Here is a 17,565-nt window from a genome sequence, read left to right on the forward strand (position 1 = left end):
GAATTATGTGAGGGTCTGGTGGCTTGTTCATTTTAAGTAGTCTTCGCCTTTGTTCTATACCAGGGGTGTATACACCAGTATCTCTCATCACAAGACCAACAATGAACAAGTGAGCAACGACTAAAACATGACACCTCTCACTGAGTGTGCAGTCGGCAAGTATCTGCTCAGATCATATTTCGCCACATTTTGTGTAAGCGCACATGAGGTGAAGTATTGAGCAGAAACTTTTGAAAAACTGAGTGAAAATAATGCACTAAATAGCAGCTTATTGAGACACCAACCAGTGACATGAAACAGGACGGAAAATGTAAGTACAGAAATGTACATAAACTCTACCTCCGAAACAGCTCTCTACAAATATGCAATAATTTTCTTCATGGCTAGTTTACAGAAAATATGCTGTCAAAAAGTGATGAAAATGAGCACTAAAATCAATGTATAATAATACAGTTCAGTTAATGATGTAATTTGAAGTGAGTGTCTAAACAAAACCAAGCAAATTGCAAATACTGTATTTCTTAGGCATACAGCAGTTAAATTATTACAAATGTGGTATTGTACTTTACAGAAATAAAACATTTGACCCACAGAAGATGACACATTGGTGTTGAAACATGTCTGGGTAAATATAAAAATAAACTAAGTGTGATTGCATGGAAGAATGAAAAGAGGAGCTTCAAACCTTAGTAAAATAAGTATCTCTCATTTGTGAGTCTGTGGAATGGTGAAATATTTCATGGTAGTGTCCTGATGTGTACAAACATTTTTAAATGCAGAATTTAATATTTCTTCATATTATCTAGTATTTGCAGTTTCAACTCTAGCCTGATACACAAGAAACTGAATGGAAGGTTTCTAGAAATTTATGACCGATCTTTCACCATGATCTGACAGCAGAAATCTGCTGCAGAGCCCATACACAACTCTTCTTACTGATGCACAAATTGTTATTACATATTCTCCAACAGTTTCCAAATAGACTGTTTTGTAGCAAGGGTTTAGGAGTCTCTGTTTTTTGTGACGTACTCTGAATGGTACCATTAAAGTAAGATGGATCTTTGCTACTTTTTGATACATTACTTGATGTTTATCTAATTAATCTGTCCAGGCCATGGTTTTATAATGTCTTTGATCTTGATAATGAACAAGATATTATCAGTTAATCTTCTAAGTACATTGTTAGTGACTGTCTGTACTTCAACCAAACACAAAAAATTGTCAGCTTTCTTGATGACATTTTTTGCCTTTGGTGATCAATATTTCTCTAAAAGACTCACAGAGGAATACTTTTTCTTGGGAGCACTGGTTTACAAGTTATTAATGAAAAATGTACAAAAGCTATCTTCAAATGCACCCCACACATATCCCTCTTCAATCAGGATTTCTAGTTTGTTGTTCGTGGCACTCTCTCCTACTGCTGTGCAAGAATTCCTGAGTTACATAAACTGTTTCAGATATTCAGCCTATTTTGGTCTCTATTGGCTGGATTATTGTACCACCAGCATTGTCTTTAAATTTTGTAAATGTTACGTTAAAACCAATTACACTGACCATTGAGTCCAAACTTTACACTTACAAGCACAGTAGTTTTATAGTCAGAAGACCTGATGAGTAAAATAACATAATTGTTTATTTTATTCTGTCAAAATTCACAAAACTTGTTGGTACAATTTATACAATCATCAATTTTACAGTTTGTAAGTGGTCAACTAACCAGTGGCATAATAAGGGCAGTCAATGAAGATCAAAATAGGTCAAATGTGGGAAATAATTTGTGCAGTTGCAAATCTTTGTACAATGGTGGGAGGGAGCACCATGAACCACTTACTAGAAATCTTGACCAGTGTGTGGGAATGGGGCAGCATCAGTAGGTAGTTTTCATACATTTTTCTCAAATAACTCAATAACTGCTGCCTTTAGCAAAAACATAGTACAACATTTAACTACATCACATTTCCTACAAAAGGATCCTGTTCATTTTTTCTGTAGGACAAACATTTGGGACTTGGTGGGCAACAGATGAAAATCTTGGGGCATGGTTTTTGAAGGCCAGATATAACATTGCAGGTTACATTGGTAGGGCCAGCTGAATCACTCTGTATGTGCAATGTACTTGGTACTGGAAGGTGCTGGGAGGGAATGTGAGGCATTCCATTATGTGTGTCCCCTCCCAGATGCCACTGTGCAAAGTGCCAAGTTACATTGTGTGTATAGTACATGTGTAACAAAAACAATATTAGTTTCCCAGTAACCATTGCAGTAGGCAGTAAATCTGGTTTCGCATTGCTGAGATTGTTTCTTTCAAAATTTGTGATAATGTAAAACTGTGCCAATCATTGCATCTATTTGCAAAAAGTGACAGAATTCTTACCAATAAGTGACAATATTGCTAATGAGAATGTCAATAGGATAATTTTACAAATCACTTAGACATTTGTTACTTTCATGTGTTACTTCTTCAACACCACACATCCCCTACCAGTAGTCTTTACATTGGCTACAGCTTGCTTTCTACATTCTCTGTGCTTGTGTTAACTGTTGCTAAATGTTTTGACTTTAAATGGTAAATATGACAACTGAAAGAATTCATCTCATTGTCATTATTAGGAGCCATGACATAAAGTAACCATGTGTGTTTTGGGTTGTAGGGTGGAGGTAGGGAGAAGCGATGAGAGCAGTAGGTATAATTTCCATACCCTCCAGTGATCAATACAGCATACCACAATTACTGCTTACTGAAGGATTAACAAAAGAGTCAAAGCAGTCCCATACTTAACAAAAGGCTGGAGGGGAGCAGATGCGGGAATCTTGCATCACCATTCTAGGCACTGTACTAGTTGAGGTTGTCTACCATTGACTTCCTCAGACCTACTACAAATTGTCATGTCTGTATCTGTGTCACATGCATTGTTTGAGGCTATGTCCTAGTGGAGGTGGTCTGCCAGTGAATTCTTTCAATCTTCTATGAGGTGCCATGTGTGTATCTGTGTCATGTGGATGACTGATGAGTACCTTTACAATGCAGTGTTAGGTTTATGTTGCTATGGATAGTAATAATTTCATGGATGACTGATGAGTACCTTTACAATGCAGTGTTAGGTTTATGTTGCTATGGATAGTAATAATTTCATGCAGTGTAATGGCCTGGTGTAGGTCTTTCAATTGGGTGCCACTTCAGTGACCTGTGTGTCCCTAACCAACCCCAGTTAACCAACCAGGGGAAGCGACCTCATTTTAATGTGGAACATGAACCATGTGCCATTTCTGGTGACTCCTCACATCATTGAAAGGTGAAGGGTGGGTTAAAACACAGACTGAAAATTCAGTGGCCCAATCAGGATTTTAAAGGGAAGGAAGAGGGTGAAACCTAGTACTTGCACATAGCCTACTCCCATCAAATAGCAACACTGAGGCCCTTGAGCTTAGAGTCCCCATCCAACAGACAGACCACCATTATAAGTGTTATATGCGTTCACTTCATGAGCCACTATGCAGAGGTTTGAGTTTAATCCAGGACATCGGAAAAAAGTGGTGACCAGGAACTTTGTGCCACCAGTTCTCTGACCCCATCTCCTTGTCAGAAAAATACTGGCAGTGAAAATTTATCATTATCAGTATTTGAAATGGTATATTTCTGAGTCGAGTGCCCTCGTGTGAGTGCCAATTAGTAACCTCTGCTATAGAGGCAGGTGACGAATTAAAATTTACTGCAAAATTTAAGCAACATTTGGTTAAGAAAGGCTGTTAGGAAATAACACTTTGGTGATTTTGACCTACAAGTGTATGAAATTTACTCTGATATTTCCAACAGTGTCAACAATATTTTGAATGGATCTGCAGTACACTGCTCAGTCCCCTCTCTGCAGCACCCCCTCCACATGTTGGGTGCACAAGATTCTTCAGATGAGTTACACAAATTTATTGGTGTTTTTGGATATTCTGATGTAATGAACAATGAGAACTTTAATTAATCCATTATTAAAGAAAATATTCTCAGTTACTACATTATCTGCTTCAACAATACAGAAATTAGAGCAGATTTTTGAAGTATTCCAAACAAGTTTTCTGATCTGCATCTATATCTATATAGCTACTATGCAAATCACATTCAAGTGTCTGGCAGAGCATTCATCAAACCAGCTTCACAAAAATTCTATGTTATTCCACTCTTGGCCTGTGAATGCAAAAGTAAACACCTACATCTTCCCATGTAAATTCTGATTTCCCTTGTTTTATTATGATGATAATGTCTCCCTATTTTGTTGGTGTCAACAAAAAATTTTTGCATTCGAAGGAGAGAAATGGTAACAAATTCCACAAGAAGATCCCACCACAGTGAGAAATTCCATTGTTTTAATGATGTCCACCCCAAGTCCTGTTCTATGTCTATGACACTCTCTTCCCTATTGCTTGATAGTACAAAATGTGTTGCCCTTCTTTGAACTTTCTTGATGTACTCTGGTAAGGATCGCACACTACACAGCAGTACTCCACAAGAGGATGGAGAAGCGTGGTGTAAGAAGTCTCTAGTAGATCTGTTGCATCTTGTAAGTGTTCTGCCAATAAAACACAGTCTTTGCTTCACCTTCCCCACCACATTTTTTGTGTGTTCTCTCCAATTTAAGTTGTTTGCAATTGTAATGCCTAGGCATTTAGTTGTATTTACGGGCTTAATATTTGATTGGTTTGTCATGTAACCGGAGTTTAATGGATTCCTTTTAACACTCATGTGGATTATCTCACACTTCATTATTTAGGGTCAATTGTCAATTTTTGCAGCATATAGATATTTTCTCTAAATCGTTTTTCAATTTTTTTAATCTTCTGATGTCTTTACTAGAAGTTAAACATCATCTTCATATGCAAACAACCTAAGACAGCTGCTCAGATTGTCCCTTAAATTGTTTATGCAGACAAGGAACATCAGAGGAACTATAACACTAACTTGGGGAATGCCAGAAATCACTTCTGTTTTATTCGATGGCTTTCCATCAAATGCTACAAACTATGACCTCTCCGACACAAAATCATGAATCCAGTCACATAACTGAGATGATGTTCCATAAGTATACAATTTGATTACAAACCACTTGTGTGGTACGGTGTCATAATCCTTCTGGAAATCTGGAAATACTGAATCAATTTGAAATCCCCTGCAAATAGCATTCAACATTTTGTGTGAGTAAAGAGCTAGTTGTGTTTCACAAGAATGACATTTTTTAAATTCATATTGACAATGTGTGAATAGACTGCTCTCTTCAAGGTAAATCATAATGTTCAAACACAATGTATGTTCCAAAATCTTGCTGCATATTGATGTTAATGATGTGGGCCTGTAGTTCATGGGATTACTCCTATTGTATTTCTTGAATATTGGTGTACCTGTGAAACTCTCCAGTTTTTGGGTACAGATCTTTCCCTGAGCAAGTGGTTGGATATGATTGTTAAGTATGGAGCTATTTCATCAGCATTCTCTGAAAGGAACCTAACTGGTGCATAGTCTGGAATGGAAAACTTGTTTTATTAAGTTATTTGAGTTGCTTCATAACTCTGAGAATATATATCTACATCTAAGTTAGTCATATGGTCATGAAGTGTATTGCTTTCTGGAGGAGACTTTATGCATTCTTCTTTGTAGCTAACAGTTTCTTAATTGAATGCTGAGAATGAAATTAGTGTAAGACTTACTGTTGCGAGAGTTCCATAACCACCACTGCAGTAAAAGTTGCTATGGTACCGACGTCTATTTTTTACTGAGAAATAAAATAATAGAAATGAGGCAAAGTAGCTTGAAACAAACCTTATCACCAGGTCTTATGAAGCGACATGCAGTCACGCTATAGAAAGAACTTTTCAGGTTGCAGAACAAGTTTATAGCACCATTATTTGATGTATCTACCACCAATCCACTCTCCAGTGATAATTCTGAAATAAATCAATATAACATATAATTTATCTTTGAAAACTGCTGGAACTGTGACTACAGTCAGTATTTATAAGTGCTTAATTTGAGAATAGTAATGTGTTCTGAGTCAGATATCATTACTCTCAAAATTCTTATCAAATGTTACATTAATTTAATAAATTTTATGGATTTTTTTATGGACATAAATTAAGTAAAACTATTATATCTAAGAATGAAGCACCAATACAATGAAACCAAAGCTTTACATTAAAAGAATGAGTTTTGTGTGAAATGCGTCATTTCTTTCTTTTGAGGTAAAATAGAGTAATCATGAACTTGATGCTTGATCTGAACACTAAGCTAATTTGAATACTATTGCACTTTACTAGACATGGTCCTATTGCAGGTGGTATGCCCTTGCCTTCCTACAACCTTTTGACTGACTTATAGGCAGCCCTATAGCTATTGTGGCCTCTGAACCATGCTGAAACACAGCATATTTAACATATAAAATCATTGACAAAAATGCAAGAAGTGATAATTTGCAGAAAATAATGCTACTGCTGAAAGGAAATTGACCCTATAAACCTTGAATTATGGTCAGACACCTAATTAGACCCTTGCCACACAGTTCCTAGAAATAAATTAACAAAATTAGAGCAATATCTGATCAGAATTATAACAGATATCAAGAATGGCTGAGAGTCAAAATGAAAGTTCATATCAGTGGTACACAATGTACAGTACATGAATGTTAACTATGACATTTCAGTCTAAAAGAAGCACATTGGTGTATATCACAGACTATCAGCTTATTTTGGTGCACTAAAGAACCCAATCATTGGAGCAAGGATAAAACTGGTTCAGGTTATGGTCTTTAACACAACAGTGCTTCTGTTAAGCATGGAGTTACTGGGGGTAATACGATGTTACGTTATTTCGACTTTTTTATATGGAAGATTTCTTTTTGAATATGAAAAGTCTGGTCAAGCAGAAGGCAGGGTGAGGCATGTCAGTATTTGCTGTAATTGCTGATTATAGTTACAGAAAAGAGGTATTTGTTTTACATTTAAACATTCTTGGTATAGACACTGATGGGAAAAAAATTACAACATCAAAAAATAATTAATGCAGAGTAATGAAATTTCAGGAATACATTGCAAGATAACAGGTTAATGTAAGTGCACGATAAGCCATTGCAAAAGTGAAATGCTGTTACATTAGTAACAGCTAATGCAACCATACAAACGTGTATGCATTGTGTAGTACAGGCACCAGATGTCAATTTGTGGGTTGGAGTTCCATGCCTGTTGGACTTTATCGGTGTCAACCGATGCTGTCCTATATGTGTTCGATTGGAGACAGGTCTGCTGATGAATCGTGCCAAGGCAACATGCTGACGTTCTGTAGAGCATATAGGGTTACGACAGTGGTATATGGATGAGCATTATCCTGTTGGAAAACATCTCCTGGGATGCTGTTTATGAATGGCAGCACAACAGATTGAATCACCAGACTGACGTTCAGTCTTGCAGTGAGGGTGCTTGGGATACCATGAGAGTGCTCCTGCTGTCATGGGAAATTGCACCTCAGACAATAACTCCAGGTGGGTCCAGTGTGTCCAGCATACAGACTGGTCAGTTTCATATCCTCAATTTGCCTCCTCCTAACCAACATAGGGCCATCACTGACACTGAGACAGAACCAACTCTCATCAGAAAAAACAACAGCTGTCGCTTCAAACCACTGAAGTTGCCAATGGCGGCAGTTTTGGGTCAGTAGAATGCACACCACAGGAAGTCTCTTTCGGAGCTGCCCTCGAAGTAACTGCTTTGCAAGAGTTTGTTGTGCCGCGGTGGTGTCAACTGCTGCTCAAATTGCTGCTGCAGATGCAGTATGATGTGACAGTGTCATACACTGATCATGACGGTCTTCTCTCTTGGTACTACCAAATGGCTGTCCGAACCAAGTCTTCTTGCGACCATACATTCTCGTGACCACCACCGCCAGCAATAACATACAATGTCTACATTCCTGCCAAGCCTTTTCACAATATTGCAGTTTCTTGTACCCCTTTCACACAACCAGTGAGGTGTTGATAATGGCATCTCTCTAGCATTAAAGCCATTCCTAACATCAACTCATCATGTCGAATTTCAAAGGTAACTAATGCTCATGGCCATTGCTGAGGGTATTTAAAGCAAGACCGATTTGCGTCCTCAGGCACAAAATATGAATAGACAACATCTTTCAGATGTAGGAATATGCCTAACAACATTCATTTATGACACACAACCCCTCCTAGATGTTGCAATTTTTTCTATCAGTGTATTTTTTCAACAATTTCAATTGTGGCTATTCTTCATTCACAGGCCCGTATCGAGGGGCGACAAAAAAGGTGGCACCAAATTCACATTCTTGAAGAAAAAAAACCTTGTTTTACAAAGCGCCTAGCATCAAGGGCATGTTGATCTATCAATTATTCATATGATTTTGAAACACATCTCACTTGGTTTTTGAACATTTTTTAACACATTCTGAGTTGTTTTCTGAACGAATCATAAGTTCATTTTTGAAAGCGTAGTGTATGTCATGTCGCTGCCAGGAGAATTCCCATTGCATCTAGAAATAAAAAAACGTTCCCATAGACAAAAAGGGACAGGCTATAGGAGCTGAGCCAAGTAAACCCGAACAGATGAATGCCAATCGCTGTTTATGTGTGGCTACGAAGTCTTTCGCGACGTATTTCCTGAGTAAACATTTCTCGGTGTACATGCCGCGTCAAATCAGGATAAATCTCCGAGCTTTCGACCACTACCTCCATGGTCGTCGTCAGGGCTAAAACTGACTGTCGTGAACTAGCGAGGTTCCCACTTTTATATGCCAATGACGGCTTCTTATTGGCTGGAATACGTCAGCGATATGGCGCGTAGCGAGGTGGTGCCCTCTACTTCCATAGATGTAGTTGCTATCCCGCGTTGCTTGCAGCGCCATCCCTTAAATCAGGAGGTAAAGTGCGAGAAGTTTTTCTCTGCGATTTTTCTTTATCCAGTGCACTCTTCCAAGTGTTGCTGAGTGCATAGCCGTTGTCTCTATTAAAGTTATTATCGCTAAGTCTAATTTCGACTGCTTCTCGAATCACAGAGTCCCAGTAATTCGATGTGTGGGCTATTACTCTGGTTTCTTCGAATAAAATCTTATGCTTGTTAAGCAGGCTATGTTCAGCCACCGCTGATTTTTCCAAATACCTGTATTTCAGGTGGCGTTGGTGCTCGATGCAGCGGTCGGCAACGGTTCTTACAGACTGGCCCACGTAATTCTTGCCGCATTCGCAAGGAATAGTATAAATTCCCGGCACTCTTAAGCCGAGACTGTCTTTGACTGGTCTCAACATTTCCTTAATTTTTCTAGGTGGTCGGAAAACTGGTTTTATTCCTTGCCTCTTCAGGACTCTGGCTATCTTGCTCGTTGTAGCACCGCAAAAAGGAAGCCGCGCTATGTGTTGGTCCTCTTCTTGTATGTGGCCGGCCTCGTGTCTTACTTTCTTGGACAATACTGATTTAATTTCACCGGCAGAATAACCATTCCTCTTGAAAACAGTCGTCAAATGGTTGATCTCGGGACCGAGGTGGTCCTTGTCGGAAATAGTCCTGGCTCTGTGTACTAAAGTATTCAGCATAGCTCTCTTCTGAGACGGATGATGGAAGCTATGGCTTCTGTATGGGTTGGCTTCCTGTACACAGAATGGCCCAGTCGTCCATCCGGCTTTCGCTCTACCAACACATCTAAAAAAGGTAACTTCCCTTCCTTCTCTAACTCCAATGTAAATTTTATGTTTGGATGTACACCATTCAAATGTTCGACGAACTGCTGCAGCGTGTCACTGCCGTGTGGCCAGATTAAAAAAGTATCGTCGACGTATCTGTAGAAGCATGATGGGCGGAGGTGAGCACTGCTCAGGGCTCGTTCTTCAAAGTCCTCCATGAAAAAATTCGCTATTGCTGGTGACAGTGGCGAACCCATGGCTGTTCCATCCGTCATTTCATAACAATTTCCACTGTATAAAAAATAAGTGGTCGTCAAGGTATGCCGGAACAACTTCAAAATTTCTGAGGAGAAATGAGCAGACAACAGTTGTAATGTGTCATCCACAGGTATTTTGGTGAACAGAGAAACCACGTCGAGGCTGACCATGATATCACTTGGGCCTATCTTCATCTGTTTTATGATATCAACAAACATTTTTGAATTTTTAATATGATGTGGGCAGTGACCAACTATAGGCGCCAACAATTTAGTTAAGTGCTTTGCAAGCTTGTACGTAGGAGAGCCAATAGCACTAACAATCGGTCTCAATGGGACGTTCTCCTTATGAACCTTTGGCAAACCGTACAGTCTTGGTGGCCTAGGTGCTCTCGGCCGTAAGTTCTTCACCAGTTCGTCGGAGAGGCCAGAGTTTTTTAGTAGCTCCCTTGTCTTCCTGCTGAGCGCCGATGAGGGATCCCGTCTGAGAACCCGGTATGTGCTGTCCTCCAGTAATAATCCAACTTTCTTATGGTAATCTGTAGCATTGAGGATTACCGTGGCGTTCCCCTTGTCAGCAGGTAAAACAACTAGATCTTCATCCTTCTGCAACAATTTCAGTCCTTGTCTCTCCTCTCTGCTGATGTTTGACTTAGGCGGCTTGGATGTCGCTAAAATCCGGCTAGTAGCAAGCCTTACGTCATCCGCTGCTTCTTGAGGAAGATGATGAACTGCTTGTTCCACTCCACTAATGATCTCAACCACCGGTAACTTACGTGGAGCTGGGGCAAAGTTCAATCCTTTACTGAGAGCCGAGATGGTAGCTTCATCAAGTTCCTTGTCAGAGAAGTTGATAACAGTGCGGTGAATGCCGTTGGACCCAGTAGTTCCTTGATCACGGTTAAGCCGCTCAAATTTATCGGCCTGTTTCGCCGTAGTCCTGCTTAAATTGGCTCGTTGGTGTGCCGCCAAAGTCATATCCACCCATTCCCAGTCCAATGGTGAGAGAACTTCGTCCAGAAATAAATGGCAACTAAATAACAGGCGAGCGTTCATGTCTAGTTCATACCTGGTATGACGTATCCTCTCCTTCACAATAGCATGGCTGGTCTTTCGTAAAATTCTGTTTACTGCAGCGCTTCTGATGTGGTGTTTGACAACTGCAAACTTCGGTACTACCTCCTTGTCACGACAGCGTTGTAAAAAAGCCAGATTGCTCAGCAACTGAGACTGTTTCAGGCGCAGCTTCTCCAGGTGACGAACGCTGCGCGCTATGTCCTCCCCGTAGAGGAAACTAATGTGGCTACGAAGTCTTTCGTGACGTATTTCCTGAGTAAACATTTGTTGATATCATAAAACAGATGAAGATAGGCCCAAGTGATATCATGGTCAGCCTCGACGTGGTTTCTCTGTTCACCAAAATACCTGTGGATGACACATTACAACTGTTGTCTGCTCATTTCTCCTCAGAAATTTTGAAGTTGTTCCGGCATACCTTGACGACCACTTATTTTTTATACAGTGGAAATTATTATGAAATGACGGATGGAACAGCCATGGGTTCGCCACTGTCACCAGCAATAGCGAATTTTTTCATGGAGGACTTTGAAGAACGAGCCCTGAGCAGTGCTCACCTCCGCCCATCATGCTTCTACAGATACGTCGACGATACTTTTTTAATCTGGCCACACGGCAGTGACACGCTGCAGCAGTTCGTCGAACATTTGAATGGTGTACATCCAAACATAAAATTTACATTGGAGTTAGAGAAGGAAGGGAAGTTACCTTTTTTAGATGTGTTGGTAGAGCGAAAGCCGGATGGACGACTGGGCCATTCTGTGTACAGGAAGCCAACCCATACAGAAGCCATAGCTTCCATCATCCGTCTCAGAAGAGAGCTATGCTGAATACTTTAGTACACAGAGCCAGGACTATTTCCGACAAGGACCACCTCGGTCCCGAGATCAACCATTTGACGACTGTTTTCAAGAGGAATGGTTATTCTGCCGGTGAAATTAAATCAGTATTGTCCAAGAAAGTAAGACACGAGGCCGGCCACATACAAGAAGAGGACCAACACATAGCGCGGCTTCCTTTTTGCGGTGCTACAACGAGCAAGATAGCCAGAGTCCTGAAGAGGCAAGGAATAAAACCAGTTTTCCGACCACCTAGAAAAATTAAGGAAATGTTGAGACCAGTCAAAGACAGTCTCGGCTTAAGAGTGCCGGGAATTTATACTATTCCTTGCGAATGCGGCAAGAATTACGTGGGCCAGTCTGTAAGAACCGTTGCCGACCGCTGCATCGAGCACCAACGCCACCTGAAATACAGGTATTTGGAAAAATTAGCGGTGGCTGAACATAGCCTGCTTAACAAGCATAAGATTTTATTCGAAGAAACCAGAGTAATAGCCCACACATCGAATTACTGGGACTCTGTGATTCGAGAAGCAGTCGAAATTAGACTTAGCGATAATAACTTTAATAGAGACAACGGCTATGCACTCAGCAACACTTGGAAGAGTGCACTGGATAAAGAAAAATCGCAGAGAAAAACTTCTCGCACTTTACCTCCTGATTTAAGGGATGGCGCTGCAAGCAACGCGGGATAGCAACTACATCTATGGAAGTAGAGGGCACCACCTCGCTACGCGCCATATCGCTGACGTATTCCAGCCAATAAGAAGCCGTCATTGGCATATAAAAGTGGGAACCTCGCTAGTTCACGACAGTCAGTTTTAGCCCTGACGACGACCATGGAGGTAGTGGTCGAAAGCTCGGAGATTTATCCTGATTTGACGCGGCATGTACACCGAGAAATGTTTACTCAGCTGTTTATGTGGTTGATTCGGTGTGCAAATGATAAGCATTGTTATAGTTATTAGCGAAATCCATAGATTCAGATTACTAGAATGGAAATAAACGACTAACAGGAATAACAGTTATGAAAAATTACATATTATCTTCTCCTTGTATCCAAGAAAATGAAATTTTGACAGAAATTTTTTTGCAAGATCGCTACACTACCAGTTGTACAATCCCCAGTTAGCAGCTGCTATAAGTTCTATCTCGGAATAAAGCGGAAAACGCGTTGTACGAACACTTAATAACACCTAACCAGAGAATAAATGCGGGATAATTGTACTTGTGATTCTGGCAGGATTAATGTAGTTAACCAGAAGGTACGTTTTGACAATGACAAGAATAGTTAGAAAGATGAGATTGATTGTTAGAACGATTAAGGAGAAGAAACGGGGACATGACAAATTAGATGTAAAAATACAACGATTCCAAATTTATATGAGAGGTTTTGTTCTACTACTTTTCGATCTCATGCTTAAGAAACTGGAGGATATGAATGAAATGTGAAACCATTTCCTAATATAAAACTCTCTGCTTGCAGTAGACATAAAAGGCATTCGATATTGGTACTTTGTGAATTATGTTCTGTTGTGTAATTTGTGTAAATGAGGTACATAAAAATGATCAGTTGTGCCAAAACAATCTCGCTTATTTGGCGTATGCTACGATTGCTCCAATATTACAAAGGCTTGTTTTGTTTTATCTAGTAGGCCATAATGAAATAGACGTAATGAAATTGACAAACCACACCAGTCTTTGGTACTATTCGAATTAACAGCTTTTTCAGTGTTCGACAACGACATTTTTATTTTTCGCATAGCAAAACGATTGACAAACATTGATGAGGTAACAGATACTTTTGCAGAAAGGAAAGCACGTCCTGTATAGCTGTAGCATGATTAGAAAGACAGAAAATGCTGGGACCTTAAGTTTTGAAGAAATTTGTTCTGTCTAGCTTGTCTCATGTCTTTAATTGTTTTATGTTTCCTGCATTTAGTTTTATGTCACACAAAAGAGAAAGTTATTACCTAATAGGCAATAAAGAGAGCAAATTTTCTGAAGAAGTCTTATTCTCCTCATCACAAATAATGACACACAGCATTAATTGTGCACTAAAAAAAAAAAAGAGAGAGAGAGAGAGAGAGAGAGAGAGAGAGAAGAAGAAGAAGAAGAAGAAGAAGAAAGAGGCATAGGATGTCCAACTTGTCGACTGAAAGCAGGAGAGGCACCAAAGGACATTTTAGTTATTTTTGCATCGGTTCCGAAATATCATATATCTGGGGCTGTTCATAATTGTCAAACACACTGCTAACCCGCGGGCATTTAAGATGTTAACAGCTGTCAGTGTGACAGGTGCCAATTTTGAGTGCCATGTGGGCTGGTCAGCTACATGCTACACTCCTGTAATTTCCCAGCAACAGTGATTAATGGTGCAGATGCATCCTGTTGCAAGGTCCATCCCCTTTCTCACTTCTGCTATAGAAAGAGAAGGAGGGCTGTGCAGCTGTTAAAGGCAGTTGATAATTGTGTGGCAACTTCTACAGAAACGTGTATTATTTTTTCATGTGCTACAGTGCTGAAAGTGTTTAGGTATAAATCAGGATACATACTTCAGTGTTTAACAACGTTTTGATACATTTATTTTTATTCACATGTAGTTTTAGTGAAAAGGTATATTTTTAAATTATTTTAAAACGAGTTTCCACAAAAGTGTGAAGATGAGCTGCTGAAGCAATATGGACGAAGTAGTAGGCTTCTCAAAAGATACAGGCATATCAGAATGTAAATGTGTACTGGAAAGGCTGTGGAAGCATCCATTTGGATGACTTAGTTCTGAGGGGAAAAGTAATGTGGTCAAACAGGTATGGCCTACACCAAATCTTCCACATTTAAATGCGGTAACTGAAATTTATATCAGACATTTTCAAGAACCTAAAAAATTGTACTATTGGCCATGTGTTTTTTTCCTCCTCCTCCTCCTCCTCCTCCTCCTCCTTCTTCTTCTTCTTCTTCTTCTTCTTCTTCTTCTTCTTCAATGTGTTGTGGGTAAAAAATGGCATGAATGACAAGAACAATTCCAACAACCTAAGGAAACAGCATCAGAATTCAAACGATTATATTTAGCATCTATATGGATCCTCATTAAGTTTGGCAGTACAAGGACAGATTTTTCTTTGAACAATGCTTGGATATTAAATGTTCAGAAGCATAATGAACAACTGAAGAAAAACAGACATATTATGAGCTGTTTAATTGATGTCACATGTTTCATAGCTGCAGAAGTACTTCCTTTCTGAGGATACAGTCAAACAGGGACAGTGATAATCAGAGCAACTATGTTGAACTGTTACAATTAATGGCACTAAAACATGACTGTGTGTCAAATCATTTGCACACCAATTCCATTGCTGAAGTCATTCGTACAGAAGTTTCAAAAGAACTAAGGTAGGGTTTATTATGGATGACACAGCAGTTCCTACTTTCGATTGTTCTGCGATAGGTATTATTCACTGGTGAAGTGTAGGAGAGATTTTTGGGATTTGTTGATGTTAGTGAAAATCGAAGTGCTGCTAGCTGAGAGGAGCAATGTTTGGCCGCTTAAGTGAATTTGCTCGTGGTAGAAAACTTTTAGATCAGACATATGGTGCCTGTGCCATCATAGCTGAGTACCATAATGTGGTACAAAAAGGTTGTGAGAGGCGACTGCCCTCTTAGTTGAGTAGTTAGCACATCTAACTGCAATGCAGTGGATTTGGGTTGGACTCCTGGCTGGGTAGGAGGTTTTCTTCACTTGGGGGTGGGGTATTGTGTTATCACCATTTCATCTTCAAGACATGCAAGTAACCAGTGTGGAGTCAACTGAAAAGACTTGCAGCTCAGTGGCCAAACTTTCCAAGGTATTTAATTTTTTAATTGTGAGAGGCAAATACCCTTGAGTTTTCTTCATACATTGCTATGCTTATAAACTGAATTTAGTACTGAAACAGTGTGTTGAACACATACGCTAGAGTCAAATATTTTTCCACAGAATTTCTGGTTTTGCATCTTTTTTTCTCAAATCATCTAAAAGAGCTAGTGCTTCGGATGAATTGATCAAACAATGTTTTCCTTCAGTATCCAATACCAGATGGTTATGTAACAGCAGATTAGCTGAGCTCGTGGTGAACTATAACTCAAAATCTATAAAAGATGAACATAATACGTGACACAGTGTGTGCCAACGACTTTTACCTGGCACTTAAGCAAATTAATTTCAACTTCTTGCTTAATGTTTTTTGTGCACGCTATGCAAGTCAGCAGCTCTTTTCAAATTACTGCAAATTGAACTCTCTGATGTCAAGTATTATTTGAAGAAAGTTGGCCAGTTTAAGACTGAGTTACAATAACTGCACGCTAAATTCAAAGTGTGTGGTCTGAAACTGAGCCAGAAGAAAGGAACACTAAAGCCTCCAAGAAAGATGCACTGGGATGGTATGGCTGACCGATAAATATCATATTGTGCTTCATTTTGTGAAATTGTTGATACTTTCTCACATCAGTTAATTGACAGGTATGCTTACTTGGATAAATTGGAGTTTCCTTCACTTACAAATCAAAAAAGTATAAATTTCTCTGAAGCTTAATTTAATTCCTTGATGGCATCATAAAGTGGACATCCTGCTTTCCCTAGACTAAGTATGAAACTATCTGGAATATATTCTTTGCCTAAATTCCAGTATTTAGACAAAGTCAATATCTCACTTCCTTTGTTCTCACTGAAGTAGTACTTGAAACATCAAAACTAATGACATTAATTTTAACCATTCCTGCAACCAATGCAGACATTATTTTTGATTCTCTTCAATGGCAAAAATTATCTTCGAAATACACAGTCACTAACAAGACTTTCTCAACTTGCTTTGTTATCCATTGAAAAATGGTTGCTTTGAAAAGTCTGTGAAACAACAAGTGTCATTCTGTGACTCCATAATTGAAGTTTTTGGCAAGAAGAATCACAGAGCTGACCCCAGGTATAAGCAAAACTGTGAGTACCAGTACTTTTAATTTAATCCTTATTCATGTAGAAGCAGTAATAGATATTTTCTGAGTATTCAACATTGCTTATTAGGCAAGATTTTGCAAAGTTGGACCTTATTCTTTAATAGATGTGATACAACATTACACAGTGTGATAGCATGGTGTGATGCAACACAATATCGGATAATCGTAAACAGTAACATATAATAATAACAAAGACAATATTATTAATAATTACAATAACAACAATGAAAAATCCAGGATGGAATGCAACAATATTACGAAAAGTATAGTTGTTATTCACCATACTGTGGAGATGCTAAGTCGCAGAAAAGTACAACAAAAATACTGTGGGAAACTTTCAACAGCATTTTTGTTGTGCCTCTTTACGACACTATATGGTGAGTAGCAATTATCCTTTTCATTATATTGTTACAACAACAATACAGTTACTTGGATAGTTGTAATTGTACACAACATAATGACAATGACAATATCAATGATAGTTACAACAATAATGTTACCTTTAACAATTTTATAAAAAGCCATTACAGTTATGAATACCTCACACCTTTCCACTGGTGGGATTAATAAAAATCTGAAGCTAAATTCTAAGTAGATATTTTGCTTGTTACGGTCTCACATTTAATTCTCAGATTCACAACACTGTTGCATACAATTAATTATTTGTGCAAGTTGGTGGATAACTTTCTCGCAGATACAGTTTCTACTCTATGGCTGAGAGGAATAAATAAA

At 39.0% G+C, this 17,565-nt stretch overlaps 1 protein-coding gene across 1 annotated transcript in view; it reads right to left on the reverse strand.

Moving 5' to 3' along the window:
- Positions 1–17,358, reverse strand: part of LOC126176557 (uncharacterized) — a 167,494-nt gene extending 150,136 nt beyond the window's left edge. Inside the window, exons 1-2 of the mRNA XM_049923717.1 lie at positions 17,334–17,358; positions 5,804–5,928 (exon numbers count right to left, since the gene is read on the reverse strand). Coding sequence (XP_049779674.1) covers positions 5,804–5,928; positions 17,334–17,358 — 150 coding nt within the window. The remainder of the gene's footprint in view (positions 1–5,803; positions 5,929–17,333) is intronic.
- Positions 17,359–17,565: the final 207 nt, after the last annotated feature.

The sequence above is a fragment of the Schistocerca cancellata genome, chromosome 3 (genome assembly GCF_023864275.1).
Source record: "Schistocerca cancellata isolate TAMUIC-IGC-003103 chromosome 3, iqSchCanc2.1, whole genome shotgun sequence".
Taxonomy (NCBI): Eukaryota; Metazoa; Arthropoda; class Insecta; order Orthoptera; family Acrididae; genus Schistocerca; species Schistocerca cancellata.